Source organism: Hordeum vulgare, chromosome 2H (assembly GCF_904849725.1).
Source record: "Hordeum vulgare subsp. vulgare chromosome 2H, MorexV3_pseudomolecules_assembly, whole genome shotgun sequence".
NCBI lineage: Eukaryota > Viridiplantae > Streptophyta > Magnoliopsida > Poales > Poaceae > Hordeum > Hordeum vulgare.
The window spans coordinates 98,198,737-98,216,077 of NC_058519.1; the positions used below are offsets into that span (position 1 = coordinate 98,198,737).

The 17,341-nt window shown below is 42.1% G+C and overlaps 1 protein-coding gene across 1 annotated transcript; it reads right to left on the reverse strand.

The window, feature by feature from the left end:
- Positions 1-5,111: 5,111 nt before the first annotated feature.
- On the reverse strand, positions 5,112-13,840 carry LOC123425305 (COP1-interacting protein 7). Its single transcript, XM_045108988.1, has 10 exons — positions 13,366-13,840; positions 13,086-13,265; positions 12,881-12,986; positions 12,767-12,797; positions 12,398-12,431; positions 11,405-11,557; positions 8,661-10,716; positions 6,636-7,920; positions 5,695-5,778; positions 5,112-5,530 (listed from the first exon to the last, which is right to left on the reverse strand). Exons 1-10 carry the CDS (start codon positions 13,422-13,424, stop codon positions 5,466-5,468), a joined length of 4,053 nt encoding a protein of 1,350 aa, XP_044964923.1. The 5' UTR covers positions 13,425-13,840; the 3' UTR covers positions 5,112-5,465.
- Between the last annotated feature and the right edge of the window lie 3,501 nt (positions 13,841-17,341).

A 17,341-nucleotide genomic window follows, 5' to 3' on the forward strand; every position in this document is an offset into this window, starting at 1 on the left:
AGATGACATACTATTGATCATAAATGATGTTTCGACGCTGAACTCGGTCAAAGAATCATTGAGTGGCAAGTTTTCAATGAAAGACCTTGGTGAAGCAGTTTACATTTTAGGCGTCAAGATTTATAAAGATGGACCGAGGAGGCTGCTCGGCTTAACGCCGAGCACATACATAGACAAAGTGTTGAAGCGATTCAACATGAGTGAGGCCAAGAAAGGGTTCTTGCTGCTCTCTCACGGTATAAGACTAAGCCAGACTGAAAGTCCTTTGACTTATGTTGAACAAAGTCGGATTAGTCACATTTTGTATGCCTCGGCAATCGGATCCATCATGTATTCCATGCTATGTACTCGGGCGGATGTTGCCTATGCAATAAGCTTGACAAGCAGATACCAGGTTGACCTCGCATCGAACGATGGTGAAGAATATTCTGAAGTACCTGAAAAGGCTGAAGAGATGTTCCTAGTTTACGGAGGTGGGCAGGAGCTTAGTGTAAAGGGCTGCCCCGATGCTAGTTTCCAAACAAAAATGGATGATTGTCGATCGCAAACTGGATTCATGTAAGCAGTGAGCTCGACGAATTCCAAGCAAGACACAGTGGACAACTCTACAACACAGGCCGAATACACTGCGGCTTGTGAAGCCGCAAAGGAAGGTGTTTGGATTTAGAAGTTCCTAGAAGATCTTGGTGTGTTCCCGGGATGGGCAAAACCACTATACCTTTATTGCGAGAATGTCGGTGCCATCGCGCAGGCCAAGGAGTCGATACAACACCATAAGGCAGGCATATCGACAGAAAATATCATCCGATGCAAAAGATCGTAAAGAGTGGTGATGTTAATTTATGTAAAATTCACACTGATGCAAGTGTCGTAGATCCATTCACTAAGCCGCTTCCAGAACCCAACCATGAGGGGCGCGTTAGAGCTATGGGCATTCGATGTCTATTTGATTGACTTCACTGCAAGTGAGAGATTGTTGGAGATACATCCTAGAGGCAATCATGTATGATGATTTTTTTTCTATATGTGTTTGTGGCATAAAGATGATCCTTGGAAATTATTAGTGATGTGTATTAACACATGTGTGACTTGTTTGTGAGATTATGCATTGTATGATGACTATCCCAAATGGTCTCTAATTGAAATGGTTGTGTGGACTCTCAACCGACTAGACTAGCATATGACACGGTGGATGGTCCGGTCTCAATGAGCATGTAGCGTTGGATGCTACCCGCATAATATAGACTTGAAAAAATCCGGTCGAATTCGACGTAGTCGGATCTGAGCCCGAATAAGGTTCGAGTCGGATAGACCCGATAATGAGACACAGCGAGATGAGGTCATCTATGAGTCTCTAGTGCAACATAAGTTTTGTGTCCTAATGCCTGAGCCGGCGCATGGACTTGGGATGGTGACGGACCTACTTTAGGCTGACCAACTGTTGCTCCATAACTGGGTAGTTATGGGTAGTTATAAACATAGGTTTCGGGCTTGTCTAGACCCATGTTGTGTGACATGGTCGAGCAAGATGAGATTTGGCCCTCCGATCAGAAGAGATATACTTTGGGGCCCTCATGTGATTTGACCTAGATAAGCATGGTCAGGCGACAAGGATTATGAAATAATCCGGTTTAATGTCGGCATCACCGGAACAAGAAAGAGGTCGGGCTTGCAGATGACCAATTTGCTTTGTGCCCGACAATATATATCGTGAGGCAAAAGAAACAGAACTGTGACACATACAAGTTTGCCTAACCAGCTTCATCAAACACTTGGAGTCAGCATGCTTTGCTAGAGTCCGCTACCAACTGGCCAAGCCAAAGTGATCCGACTCATGAGCAAGTGGACGAGAACCTAAGGGTAATGCACTTAAGGGTAAGGAACATGTGAGGCGAGACCCGACTTCATGAGTCAGATATGATGTGAGTGACTTGGATCCAGGCCGAACAGACTTTGGGCTTTAGAGTCCATGTGGTGCCCAAGTGTTAAACCCGTGGTGCACGCCTAAAGTGGATATGCAACACACATATTCAATGGATTGCTTTGACGATGTCACTAAGACTTTGCATGTGTTGCAATTAGCCACCTTCACTTGTCGTCGGTTGTGCGATCGAACCTAGTAGTCCGTCACATGGTGTTCCTACTGCACGATCGGGTATCATTAGAGACAGCGCACTTGTCCTGCTTCGGCGAACCTGTACGAGGGATCCAATCGGCAACATGGGATACCGCGAGGAGGAAACGACTCCGGTGATGCGCTGTCGCGATTCTTCTTCGCACGTCGAGTGGTAATGATCCATGATCCATCTCCATAGCATGTTCCTGGTTGTACTGTGCCTAGGAAAAAAATTGTATTGCACCCGATGCACCTCGCGTAGCCCAACACTACCTACACACATAACCGTGGCTCCTTGACACCGTCGTAAGACGCCATCGGGGCAATGGCGATATTGGTATCGCCTGAGCAGTGTTTACCCGACAACTTAACACACTGAACAGAGGGAATAGGGAACATGTGCACCAACGATGGCTTCTCACCTTGCCATCGTTGCCAGGGAACATGCAGAGGGAAGGGGGCGACATGTGCTCAAACGTAGGAAAAGGAAACTACTTTGAGCCTGTTCGAGACTGCTCTGCTTCAGAAAATTCAGCTCCGCTCTAGAAAACGTAAGCCAAACGGGGTAGCTCCACGATATACCGCTCCGCAAAAAAACTAAAATCTGGGGTCCAACTCCTTGTTTTTTATGAAGCTCCCTAGGAGGTGCTCCATAGAATTATAGAAGCTGGAGTTGAAAGAAAATTACCCACCACTGCCACCAGTAAGTGGATACCCCTTCGTTTCTTACCTCTCATCCAATCAAATAGATCCTTTTCATCAAATTTTCCATCCGTGAAGCTGGAGCTAAATGAGAGCCAAACATTCTCTTAAAATGGTTGCAACTCCTATATGAAACTGCTCCAAAGTGGATTTGATGAAGCGGAGCTGATTTTGATGGAGTGAAGCAGTCCCAAACAGGCCCTTTGTATCACACGTTTAGGAAAGAGAGGAGAGTTTTCTTCAACAAGTGTCGTCTTTTTAGGGCAGATACAATGATGTCTAGTTAGCTGTGTGTACGAGTTGCCACATAGAAACTTTAGTGAAGTAGAGGGAAGAGAAAGAGAAGAAAGAAAGAGTTTGTCTGTAGATCTACCGACATAAATAGGATTTTTTTCAAACAATAATTTGTTGTTGTACATCTGTAATTTCTCCTCGCAATTAGTTTGGCCAAAAATATACTATTTACAGATAAATCATTATATGGGTTGTCTATATTACTGTCTATGAATAAATTGGCTAAAAAAATTGTCTATGAATACCGTTATACAATAATACATGCCCTTACTTCTACTACCTTTGTTTGTAAATATAATTCTTTTCGAAGATTCTACTACAAACTACATACATGGACATATAGTTTAGGATGGCTATACATGGGCATATAGTGTGTATAGATTCGCTGGATGATACCACATAGCACTGTCACGTAGTGCCCTTCTGAGAAGTAAAGTCGTATGTAGCTGAACTCTCATTTCCTTTAACTCCTTTCTGTAGAAGCGGCCGCCTCTCAAATTTGAGCAGTCCAACCCAAGTCTTGACAAATATTCCCTCAATGTTTTCTCTACTCGAATGCAGAAGTCAAAAGTGGGCTGAATGCAGTTACAGAAGATAATACGATTGGTGTGCATGGACGGCGGCAGGATGCCATGCCATGATGACATGATCTATCTACAGAGTCCGAGTCATGCCTCTACATGCGCTAGGTCGGGGCTTACACTAGTTGCTAGTACGTGGAGCATGGGAGAGGAGGCCTACACTCACTACTAGTTGAAAAAAACTAGACTAATTTTTTTTAATTACAATTATTTAGGTACTAGAAAAATACTAGGGTGGTGTAAACTTGTAACGCATGCACATGGATCCTATCCAAGAATTTGATTGCATTTACTTGCCCAGGCAAATTACATGGATCTGTCAACGAAAAACATAACATTACGCTTCTTATCTACATGTTCTCCAACCCGTCAAAAAAAATCTATACGTTCTTTTTTTTTTGAGGGGAAAATCTACAGGTTCTACGTATCACTCTTCATACCCTTCTTATTTGTTCCGTAAACTGATTGTCCATACACTCTCCGTTCAGATATACGATATACTTCCTCCGTTTTTAAATATAAGTTTTTTAAAGGTTTCACTAGAAAGCTATATTTATATATATATATATATATATAGTATTTTAAAATGTATATTCATTTATTTTGCTGCGTATGTAGTTTTTTAGTTAAATCTTTAAAAAGACTTGTATTTAGGAATGAAGAGAGTACAAGGTGTGTTTTGCTTATCCATCTTTAAGCTTTGTCCAATTTAATATTGCGACATGTGGTTTTCTGTGACACAAAAATTGTACTCCCTCTATAAAACATCTTATACTTGTTTACAAAGGGAGGATTATTGAATTTTATATTTAGAAGCATTTCCTTTATGGTTGTGATATGTAACTATTAACAAAATATTGCACAAGAAATTTGACGATCGGAGACTGAACCTGGGGCGGTCAATACATGCCTTATAATTCTGAACCGAGAATCCCATCACAATTTTGATGGAGATGTGGTCATTTTGGAAGAGCACGGACTGGACACAAGGACTTTGATTATGTCAATTCTGTTTGCAAGTTCTTGGTCGAGAACCATGGAAGAAGAGCAGAGCAATTCACCCTAATAATGTTGGTAGCCTTTCGTAACCTTTCTGATTCAGAAAGTCATTCTGCCTGCTCATAATTCCGGAAAAGGAATATATCCATGGGAAGTTCGCATGTCGGCAGAGAATGCAACTCGTTTGCATGTTTCAAATCGAAGAATTCCGACACGGATTTGGCCCCAAAAACAGTCCAAATCAACTAATACACAAGATACGCTTCAGAAAATAAGAAAACTTTACACCTACGGGGTAAAAGTGTACGTTCAAAGGGCAAAGAAGTAAAGCCAATTATGCATCACATGTCACCTGTACAAGAAATGCTCCAGCAATATGTATATGAAAGAAAATTGCATGATCTACTGAACAATACACAGCCTTGAAATGGATTTGTGATATATATGTGTGAACGGCGAAACAAATGGAGTGGGAGATACAAGCATATCACAAAAATAATAAAAATAATACAGTGTCTCTGGGCAAAGTGGAAAAATTGCAAAAAATCTAGAAGTCCAACTCTACACAAGAGATGAAAAAAAAGATAAAGAAAAAGAATTAGCAAACAACAACAGTGGAAACGCTTAACTGGCAGCTTATAAGAATTATCATAGATACAGGATATGTATTTATATATGAAAAGCTAGCAGTGCCGCGTACCATCCATGAAAATTTGATATCTTTACCTAGTTCCAGAAGAAATTTTATACAATCCAGCTCTGGTGCTTGAGGGTCACCTCAGCCTAGCATCGCCTCCTTTGCTCCGGAATGTCGACAGGGAGAAGAACGAACGTGGTGCTGGAATTTTGGCGTAAAGATAGTTTTAGACTTTTGGTGAAGATTACAAATGACAGAACAAATAACACTAATTACTGATAAAGATGAACAGTCACCTTCATGGGTTATGTTCTAATTGAGCAGCTTAACATAAGAATATACTACATGTATAGACGTTTGTATACCTTTAATTGAGCTACCAGTCAGTTGGTCCTCCCTCAGTCTAAAATTTGCAGGGGGGTTTGGAATGGAGCTGCGCAGCGATTGTTCTGCAAATTCAGATCTTAAGTAACCAGAATATGCAGGAAAAGAAATGAAGAGCAAAATAGAACAGTAACTGAAGCCTGAAAGACATGTACAACTTAAGACTCAAAAGTCATAAGTCTAAGCAAATATCCACTAATGTAAATGTATCATTCTCATACGCAAAACTCTTTCAATACTGCGCGCACATGATCTAGGAAGGCCCTGTTTTTGGATTCTAGTTTTGGGTCCACCCATTTCACTGAGAAGCAAAACTTCGTTCTATATGTCAGTATCATAAAGAAAATAGGGAGTTGGAATTGGGGAGAACATAAATATGATCAGCGCAAAGAGGTGGGTGGACGAGGGGATTTAATATTTGTTACCAACAAAACTGTGCTGCAAATGATACGTTCATGGCAAGAGATAGAAACAATTGATTCCAATGTTAGTATATGTAACATGTAAAGAGAGGATATTAGCTTGTCAGCAAGGATAACGTAACTCGTTCACCGTCACTTTAGTTTATCTGGTTATAATACTGAATCCAACATCTGAAGTTCTTAAATAAGCTGAAGATAGCGTGAGTCAACTTGCACACAAATAGTTTGACTTCACACAAAGTGTCATTTGCTTTTATCTGGAAATATGAAGGACCTGAAAAACACTTGTACTAAAATGAAGGCTTACCCTATTGGTTTTATTCAGATCTAAGTATGGAAAGAAGCGTTGGAAAGTATGTATTGTTGCCAATAAAAGGTGAGTCTAGTTGTCATGGGGGACAAGCATAATCTAGGTCATGACACTATACTTCGAAAGGGTTAAGGCATACGGACATAGATACTTGAAACAGCACGCGTAGAGGATTATGCAAGGAAATTACCTTGTTCAGTGAAAACCTCACTCTCAACAAAACCATCATATGAAGAAAGATAGCCCATTCTTGACTTTCTGAAATCATCAGAGGATCCTATTGCTAGATCCCGGCCGTCTTCCATATCATCGTCACATTCTGAGGCAGTTGAAGCAGAAACCCAGTCATTTACTAAACCATCACCACCCCTATTCTTCCTCCCAAATTTCAGCAGCTTCTTAAACCCTTTGGGGACATCTTTACGTGGCTGTTGAGATGCATTGGCACCACCAAAAGGCAACTGAGCACTGCCCCACTTTTTTCTCATCCGGGAAACATCAGCATCTGTTATTTGATCCAGCGAATGAGAGTTCCACGGTGATGGACTGCCGGTTGGTGAATCGACAAAAGCATCACCATCCGAGGTATCATTTGCATAAGGCAATAGGTGTGGATTTCGCGAGCTCCAGGGGGCTGGTAATTCACCAGGTAAATCGTGCATGTTTGCTGCTAAAGCATTGAACTTGGTATTGGATGCTTCCGTTGGAAAAGAAACATCACCATTTTCTGATCCTGGATCATCTGAATTTCCAAAATCCTGACTTAGTTTTGGAGTCTCACTGTCTGAATCAGCAGGAAAATCACTTTCCCTAAGATTCTCTTCAATGCTTTCATATTCTTCATCTTTGGCTTCATCAGGGGAATCCTCTTGTTGATCTGGAAAATCATCATCATCATCCTGTAAGACACTTGCAAACATTGGTTGTCGAAATCCGGTTATACCGACAACAGGGTGAGCCCCATTGCCTTTCCTAACAAAAGACTTCGGCACGCCAGATTTATGGGTGTTACTAGAAATTCCTGAGGGAGCCCAGTTGTAGTTCACTGATGAAGTGTCCCTTAATTCAGTAGCATTTAAGTTTTTCCTCATCGACTGTGATCCCCTTGATTGGTCTTGATTCAAAATACTCTTTGACTCTTCAATTATGCTTTTACTACGGGAAAAACTTTTTGGCTGAGCCCTTGCAGTAGCTCTGCTATGACCAGCTGATGGCTTTGTATTTTCCTTTCTGAAGTCGGAGAAATTGGGAACTGACTGTGCAAGAGGATTTTCTGGTGGGTTCCTGCGATTTGCATAACTGGATCTTACAGTTCTTGACGAATGCTTATGGCTATGGATGGGAGCAATGGATTTCTTTTGTGTGTAAGCTACTTTGTTTGAAAAATGCTTCCTGGAATCAGCACTCCTGGAAGAACAATCACCAGATAGGTAGTCACTGTTTATTTCGTCTTCTACCAGGAAAGAATCTGTCCCCTGTACAAGGCAAAGATAACAAATTATTAACAAGCAAAATCCACGTATGCGCATTATTGCAAGTTGCAATATGTCAAATGAGTGTAGCATTCATTATACATCTATACTTGCTGAAAAACATACTTTCAGTACTTCGCAGAAAAATTAAACTAGCCTTATACCTTTAGTATAAAAAAAAATAGAGTATAGCATGGGGTATACGCTAGCATTACAAAATAACAGAATTTCTTATTTACTACTCCCTCTGTAAACTAATACTCCCTCCGTCCCAAAATTCTTGTCTTAGATTTGTCTAGATATGAATGTATCTAGTCACGTTTTAGTATTTAGATACATTCATTTCTAGACAAACCTAAGACAAGAATTTTGGGACGGAGGGAGTATAATAGTGTTTAGATCACTACTTTAGTGATCTAAACGCTCTTATATTAGTTTACAGAGGGAGTACTCCCTCCGTCCCAGAATATAAGACGTTATTACATCCAATCCGCTCACAAATTGGATGTACTCCCTCCGATTCTAAATATAAGCCCTTTTATTGATTTCAATAGGGACTACATCCGGATATATATAGACGTATTTTAGAGTGTAGATTCACTCATTTTGCTCCGTATGTCTATTGAAATCTCCAAAAGGGCTTATATTTAGGAACGGAGGGAGTAATAACGTCTTATATTATGGGACGGAGGGAGTATTTTCTATTGAAGAAGTACATCACTAATCCATGTAGAATCTAATACCTGATCCTTATTTCGTGAAACTGATTGCAAAGCAGATCGAGAGAATTTGGCCTGCATCTCAGCCTTGCTCCTTTCTAGACTTTCATGCATTGCCTTTAATATTGCTTCCTTTTCTTCTTTCTGCAGCTTCCAATCCTCCTTTAGTTTTGCATCCCTCTTCTGCATATATTGATCATAAAACTTTCCCCGTGAATCTTCTAAGCTAAGCATCCCATGTTTTTCTGGTGTGCTGTTGTTATGCCCTTCGTTGTCCACCATCTTCAGAAGTTCATTGCAATCAAAGTTGTTACTCTCCGTCACAGTTTGCTTCATACAAATCTTCTCTGGAAGAACCTGTGTAGGCTTTACCTCACTTAACCTAGGTGTGTCATCAACCTGTGCATCCGTAGACTTCCCTCTCCTGGAAGTTGTTAGCTTGTGTGCAGCAAATAGTTTCTCCAACTCATTGGCCTTCATTTGCAGTTCATCATGCCGATCTTGATTCCCCTTTGCCGGTTTCGTCACCCTAGTCTGCTCCAATGGAATAGCATTTGCATCATTTACTGATTTAACTTTTCCTCCCAGCGAACTCAATTCCTGCTCGGCATTAGATGATTGTCTGCTCAAATTTGATCCCTGGCGACTAGAATAATCCGATTGAGGCAGTATTTCAGACCCAACTGCAACCTTTCTCCGCACATCCTCTACCTTCCGTGGTAGACTTTTCCGCCGTGAGCTAGCATCATGAACTTCAGATTCTGTAGAACCAGCTTCGTCCCTACCAGATGAACCCCTAACATTAGTGCGAGAATTCGATGTGGCTTTTGATTTGAGATCGACAACACTTGACGTTTTCCCAACTGTTCGAAAGGATCGATCCTTCTTCACAACTGCGTCTGCTGCAGCATGCATCTCCTTTGAACGAAGGCGAGAACCTCTATTATCTTTACGTCCTATCTGTTCACTTGCAACTGGTACTTCATGAGCAACAGGAGTTAATTCCTTATCTATCTGGACATGATCCTCTGATGATGGACTAGTTAAAGCATCATAATGTTTCGGGAAAGCTTCCTCAGCTGGCCTTGAAGATGTTTTTTGTCGGTTTTCAGTGGAAACATTTGAAGCAACATGCTCTGACAACCTTGTGCCACCTTGTCCTTGGTTAACACCCTGCTCCTTGTCAAAGGATAACTCACTCTCAGTACTAGAGGCTATAGCCATGTCATCTCCTGAACAAGACCTAGTCTGCTTTTCAGGAGCCTCGGTAACAACGGCTGATAATGAGGGTGGAGATGTAGTATTAAAGGTTGAGGATGAAGAAGCATTTGTAGTGGTAGAATCCTTGGGCTTGTCACCATCCTTTTGACGTGACCAAGATTGAGATGTATCTGGATTCTTCACCCCACTAGCATCCTTATCAGCTCTTGCTTTTGAACTGGCCTCCAGATTGGAAGATGTTGGTGTCCCAGCTGGAGTTCCATTTTCACTTTTGTCATTACAGCCACTGATATCATTGTTACCCAGATCAATGCTCATGTCACTTACACTGCTCCATCTCCTTACCAACTTGTCCATGGACGCAACAGAAGGCACCCTGCGGTGCTCACCTTTCACTGGAACCACCTTAGCCGTACCTGAAGAGTTGCTGTTACCAGAAGTTGAAGTTTGCTCCTTTTGCTTATTCTCAAACATGCTTATTCTATCTTGCACACTCAAACGCCTCGAAAGCTCTTTAGCAGGAGCAGGAGGAGTTTCAGTTTCGTTTTCTTGTTTATCTACTGTCTGCTGGGTGGTTGGCTTAGATTGCTGTTCAGCGCTCGATCCTGATGGAACATCAATTGAATGTTGGCTGTTGCTTAACCTATCAGTATGCGGGACACTACCCCAACCTGTAGATCTATTGCTGGATCCACCGTGATCAGCCTGTGGCTCATCTATAGACATGTCTGAACTGCAGGAGTCACGAAGATCCCCATCTTCGAAGCTCTTCCAGTGTGATGAAGGTGCTGGGGATGCATGCTGAGGATTGATGTCTGGACGACGCTGGCAAAGTGACATGTATTTGTTGCATGCTTCGCTGGATATAACAAGTTCAAGTTGTCATATGTATCTAAACATCATTCATCAAGAAAGGCAACAAAGGAACATAAAATAAACAACGACTGTGACAGAAGATATCATATCTCATGCGCTCCAATTCAACATGAACCACCCTCCTAATTCCTAAAAGAACCTTCTCCTACAAACTTCCCCAATTTCCAGAATGATAACTTCACTGTGCTTGAATTATTTCCTAAACTTCAGTTCTAAAGTTTCTATACAGCTTCCACCATCCAGCATCTCATTTTGTTAATTACGCCATACTAATCCACATATAACTAAGTTTTTTTTTGCGGGGACATAGAACTAAGTTGGCGTGTATTATAATGGCATTTGATAAAAACAGTGATAAACTTTCTCTTTACAGCTGCATGTTGTTTTATATCCTCAATTAGATCTGCTTGTTTGACGTCAAGAAGGATAACTTGAGCACATCAGCCTACTGCTGATGGGGGCTCACTTGTGCTAAATCTGTACATCAACTTTTAGATATACCAAAGTAGTTTTGTTGCTGATGGATCGTGCCTTAATGAGATATGCTTACTAGATAAGCTGTCAGCTGTGATTTCGTTGGACTATTTAACACTGACCACCAAGACTTTCAAGTAATAGCCATACGCCTATATAATTAACTGAATTATGGGCTTGACGAGCTTCAATCATACCTCAGCCTGCTGGCACCAAAGTGGTCCGTGAAATGAAGAAGCTCAGAGACACTGTCATGGTTGAACCCTGCGGATGAAGCCCGGGCACAAGACGTGATAAGGTCTTGTTTAAGTGCACTTAAACGGACATCAATTGCTCTAAGAAGCTCTTTCCTGCACAAAAATAGCCAGGCATAAATTATGGATGGTTAAGATATTTCAGGTTGCATTAACGGGGTGAAACTGTAAATTACTTGATATCACAACAAGGCCTACAGACAAAAATTATGTATTAAAGTAAGATGTCTTAGCTATCAAAAACTCACAGCACATTGCATTGTCACATGAATGCATATCAATCATATTCTAATTTAGTAAGAAGTAGACTGAGTCTTGTATATAGATAAGCAAAGGTGTAAGAAGAAAAAAATGATAACCACAGTCCTCCAGTCAATAACATTTCATTAAACTAATAATGATTAGTCCTTATATAAGCACCGTAGACCAATTAAAGAACGGCAGTTTGTTTCACTCAAAGCTCCCCAAAAAGGAAGACAGAAATATATCACAAAAAGTGCACGAGACGTAATAACAGAATACATATCAAATTAACCATCCAGGAGAAAGAAACTAACTTCATACAGGTGTTATCGTCTACAGACTACAAGTATCTGCACTCTGAATTTTTGCGAAAGGTTATGGAAAGCAGCTAACACGATGGGAACATCAATTCCACAATAATTATATGGAGTAGGAGTATAAACCACAACATGTGCAAGACTTGGCAAAAAACTATAGTGAACGTGTTTCATCACAATATTGATCTACTTAACAAAGTACTCCCTCTGTCCCAAAATAACTGTCGCAAATTTAGCACTAAGTTAGTACAAATTTAGTACTAAGGCAGCGACACTTGTTTTGGGGTGGAGGGAGTACAAACTAATTGTGAATCGAATCAATTTTATCTGGCAAAGGAGACAAATGAGCCGCAATTGAAATAAGAGATGAACTTACTTTGTAATGTCTGCAGCTGCTGCTGAGGCTTCAGCTGACAAGCACAAGAAGAGTTTACATAAATTATATCCAGAAGCGTCACATACTGCCATACATGACTGTAATAATGCCACATTAATCTAATATGTCACCACCTTATTAATGGAGGTTCATGTTAATATGTGATGAATAATATAGATATAGTGGCATCAATGTATCTAGCATTAATCAAAGGTTCCAAATTCTTAATGCAATCAAATAATAAAGTTGCCAATTCAACAAGAGAACAAGCTATTGAGTAACTCCAGTTAAGATGGACTCAGTTTCCCATGACGAAAGAGTGTTAATGAACTGTATGAGTATGAAAAGACACAAGACACTGGGACATACCAGCTGCACCCGAGGTAGCACCTACAGGAGTCTGCATAAAGAAGTGCCAATTTCAGACAAATGCTACACTGTATAATAACATGCTGAAATAAGTGCTTGGTAAATAATACTCACTCCCTGTGCGGCGTAAATCTTCCTAGCCCCTTCTAGCTGCGACATTTCTGCATCGAAGGTATTCGCCATCTCCAGCACCTCGGGTGTGCTCACAAAGCGCACGAACCTTGAAGCACAAACGAACCCCATCAGAATCCAATCTCTTGGACAGTCAACAGACCACCGACCCGAGCACCGCCGCATAAAATAAGGCATATCAGCAAACCTCTCGAGGGTGCCCTTGCTGAACCACGCGGCGCGGCGGTCCAGCTGCAGCCGGATGGCCGGCTGCGGCGGCTGGGCCGCCGCCTGCTCCTCCGCGGTGCGCAGGTGCGTCACGAACGGCTTCACCGACCCCGACGCGATCTTCTCCGTCCGCCCGCTGCCGGACACCACGAGCTCGCACCTGCGCAGACAAACACCCAAACGTCAGCCAACCGCCCTCAGCCCACGCGAGCCGCAGCGAGAGGGCGAGGCATCCCCTCCCCGGTCCCCCGCCTCCTCACCTGGAGCGGCGGGGGGAGAGCTGGAAGAGCGCGTAGTCGAGCGGCGCGTCGGGCTCCATGGCGCCGCCGCCGCCGCCGGCGAGGTCGGATCTGGTGGATCGCGGACGAGACCCGTCCCCCGCCCCTCCGCCAGAGCCACCCCCAGGAAACGCCGGGGAGGCGGCGAGCCGCGCAATGCAGCTCCCCGCGGCGACGAGATCGCGCGGCGGCGGCGGCGGCGGCGGCGTGCTGCGGATCTCGGCCGCGCGCGCCCGAATCCGATAACGTGCGCCCTGCCGCGCTGTGGGGGAGGGAGGGAGCGGAGTGGAGGAGGAGAGGACTAGAGAGAGAGAGAGAGAGCTCTGCTGGTTTGGTGGAGCTGGAGGCTGCCTGCTACTGGTACTGCGCCCTCTCTCTCCTCCGTGGGAAATGGGAGGAAAAACGGAAGAAGGTGAAACGGGAAACTTCCGGGGGCGTTTGGGCGAGATTAGCGGACTTGATCAGGAGTTCCGCCGGAGCTTAGGCGTGATTAAGAGAGATTGTTGCTTCTTCTTCTTTTTTTCTGCTTTGTGCGGCACTGGCTGGCTGGCTTTTCGGGATAACAACGGCTTTGAGTGGACTGTTGGTGTGGGGCACACCGTTTTGCACCTCATCATCAACAGAAAACGAAACTGGGGGAGTCGCTCCGTTTTTGAATTTTGGAGGAGGGATTTTTCGAAAAGGTGGATCGCTGCCGTTGCTACTGACACGAGGATGGTGGACGCGTTGCTTTTGTCTTGATTACTGGAAGTGCACTGCCGCGTACCATTTTTATGTTTTCTCGATTTGTAATCCTAATCACCAATCTTCACGCGACGACCGGAAATAATAACCGTTACTGGCTTGCTGCTAACATATCTTTCAGCGACAGCAGGTCAGTATGCAACTACGATGTAGCCATGATGATTGATGAAGTGTTTGGTTGCAGCAAGGGCAAGGGCAATGAAAGATTTGCTAGATAAGCTTGGTTTACGTTTGCATGTCTTAATATTTTGATTAGTTGCTGCATTACGCATTGCGCGTTGGGGTTCTCTTTTTGGTTGCATGTGCTATGATGCCTAGAGCGTGACTCGCAAACGGGTACTGATTGGTCTTGGCACAGTGAACAGCGGTTAAGCGCCTCAATATATCTTTTCTAGTTCTAGTCATTCTAGAGGATCGAGGAGCCTCCAGAGGTCAAGACCTCGACAGTGACATCTCTTATATATTTAGAAAGGATTTATCATTTATTTATACAACTCTCAGATGCCGTCTGTCTAGTTATAGCTTGACATTATTATAGTCTCTCGTGCATAATTGGTACAAATAAATGAGGAAGAGCCACCTCCAGATTTTCCTTTTGTATCTTCTCATCCTTTTACGTAATAAGTTGGTCTTTCAAAATTTATTTTAGTCTAAGCTAGAAGCGGAAAAAAAAAATTACTCCCTGTCTAAATGTTCACCGATATATTCTAGCCGGTTCCTTGCTATTGAAAAACAAGTATACCAAGAAAAGTGAATCACAGATAATGAGCACGAGAGTATCTAATCACGAGGTAATATGAACTCAACGTGTGTGTGACAATTCACTGTCTTGTCCATGAAAACAACTTGAGAATTGAGAGATTTGCAAGCGGTGCCTTGTCCACCACAATAAAGCAACCTGCTTTGTGCATTAACAAAACCAAAGTAGTATACCACAAAGCGTAATATCGAGTGTACAAGTAATAATGGGCTAATCATGCATGTATGTTTTTTCAAGGGGTCAACTATAGGGAAAACTATCTACATTTAAAATTTTAAATACATATCATCAGATATATCATGAGACATATTTTCATATTTAATAATTAATAGATACAATGTAGCCTGATATTTCGATGAGATGTTATTGATTTTTGATTTTGTCAATTTGTAATCCCAACCACTAATCTTCATGCAAGATCTGGAAATAATCATTAGTACATATCTTTCAGTGTTAGCAAGTCAGATGTGTGCATTTTTTATGTGCGTGAAACTACAATGTAACAAGAATGAAAGTGTTTGGTTGCGGCAACAACGATGAAAGATTTGCTATATAAATTTGGCTAATGTTGATGATATGGTATATCATACCAAAAGTTTGATTTAGGACGTGTTTGGTTGCTTGCACCGTTCACACTTGCATATTTGTCTTGCTTGGCCTGGCTGAGCATATGCACGCAAAAAATCAACATATGTATGTTGATTGGTTCCGTGCATATCATCTCCCTGCATCATAGTGACGCCTCTACGCACAGTGTTTGGTTGCTCGCATTGTACGAGGTCAGACGATTACACGTTGTTTTGTTGCACACGAGCATAGAGTTGTGCTCACCTTGTATCCTACTGTTGGAAATATGCCCTAGAGGCAATAATAAATTAGTTATTATTATGTTTCTTTGTTCATGATAATCGTTTATTATCCATACTATAATTGTATTGATTGGAAACACAAATACATGTGTGGATACATAGACAAAACATTGTCCCTGGTAAGCCTCTAGTTGACTAGCTCGTTGATCGAAGATGGTTAAGGTTTCCTAACCATAGACAAGTGTTGTCACTTTGTGTTTTTCAAAGGAAAACCTGGATAGAGGTAATTGAACATTGAGCATCAAGATCTATAGAGATAGATCAAAACGCTTAATAGAACTTTCAGTGAAATGCATGCCTTGACAAGTTTTTGAAGGAGTTCAAAATAGATCAGCAAAGAAGGAGTTCTTGGTTGTGTTGTGAGGTGTGAATTTGAGTAAGACTCAAAGCCCGACCACGGCAAAAGAAAGAGAAAGCACGAAGGTCGTCCCCTATGCCTTAGCCGTAGGCTCTAAAATATACCATGTTGTGTACCGCACCTCATGTGTGTCTTGCCATAAGTCTGTCAAGGGGTACAAAGAGTGGTCCAGGATTGAATCACTGAACAGCGGTCAAAGTTATCCTTAGTAACTAATGGACTAAGGAATTTTTCTCGATTATGGAGGTGATTAAAGAGTTCGTCGTAAAGGGTTACGTCGATGCAAGCTTTGACACTAATCTGAATAACTCTAAGGAGTAAAGCGGATTCGTATAGTGGAGCAGTCACTTGGGATGGTTCCAAATGGCACGTAGTAGCAGCATCTACAGGATAACATAGAGATTTGTAAAGCACACATAGATCTGAAAGGTTCAGACTCGTTGACTAAAACCTCTCTCACAAGCACAACGTGATCAAACCTCGGAACAGTATGGGTGTTGGATTCGTTAAAATCGGATAGTGATGTGAACTAGATTATTGACTCTAGTGCAAGTGGGGGACTGTTGGAAATATGCCCTAGAGGCAATAATAAATTAGTTATTATTATATTTCTTTGTTCATGATAATCGTTTATTATCCATGCTATAATTTTATTGATTGGAAACACAAATACATGTGTGGATACATAGACAAAACACTGTCCCTAGTAAGCCTCTAGTTGACTAGCTCGTTGATCGAAGGTGGTTAAGGTTTCCTAACCATAGACAAGTGTTGTCACTTGATAACGGGATCACATCATTAGGAGAATGATGTGATGGACAAGACCCAAACTATAAACGTAGCGTATGATCGTGTCAGTTCATTGCTACTGTTTTCTGCATGTCAGTGTATCTGTTCCTATGACCATGAGATCATGCAACTCCCGGACACCGGAGGAATACCTTATGGGTTATCAAACGTTGCAACATAACTAGGTGACTATAAAGGTGCTCTACAGGTATCTCCAAAGGTGTATGTTGGGTTGGCATGGATCAAGACTGGGATTTGTCACTCCGTGTAACGGAGAGGTATCTCGGGGGCACTCGGTTATACAACATCACAACAAGCCTTGCAAGCAATGTGACTAAAGTGTTAGTCACGGGATCTTGTATTACGGAACGAGTAAAGAGACTTGCCGGTAACGAGATTGAAATAGGTATAGGGATACCGACGATCAAATCTCGGGCA

What these genes read in the sequence shown, in the direction of transcription:
- LOC123425305 (XM_045108988.1), bottom strand. Translation starts at nt 13,424, where the DNA reads ATGGAGCCCGACGCGCCGCTCGACTACGCGCTCTTCCAGCTCTCCCCC. An exon ending in CTCTCCCCCCGCCGCTCCAG is followed by an intron (nt 13,266 to 13,365) that starts GTGAGGAGGCGG and finishes TTGTCTGCGCAG; the next exon opens with GTGCGAGCTCGTGGTGTCCG. An exon ending in TTTGGTGCCAGCAGGCTGAG is followed by an intron (nt 10,717 to 11,404) that starts GTATGATTGAAG and finishes TGTTATATCCAG; the next exon opens with CGAAGCATGCAACAAATACA.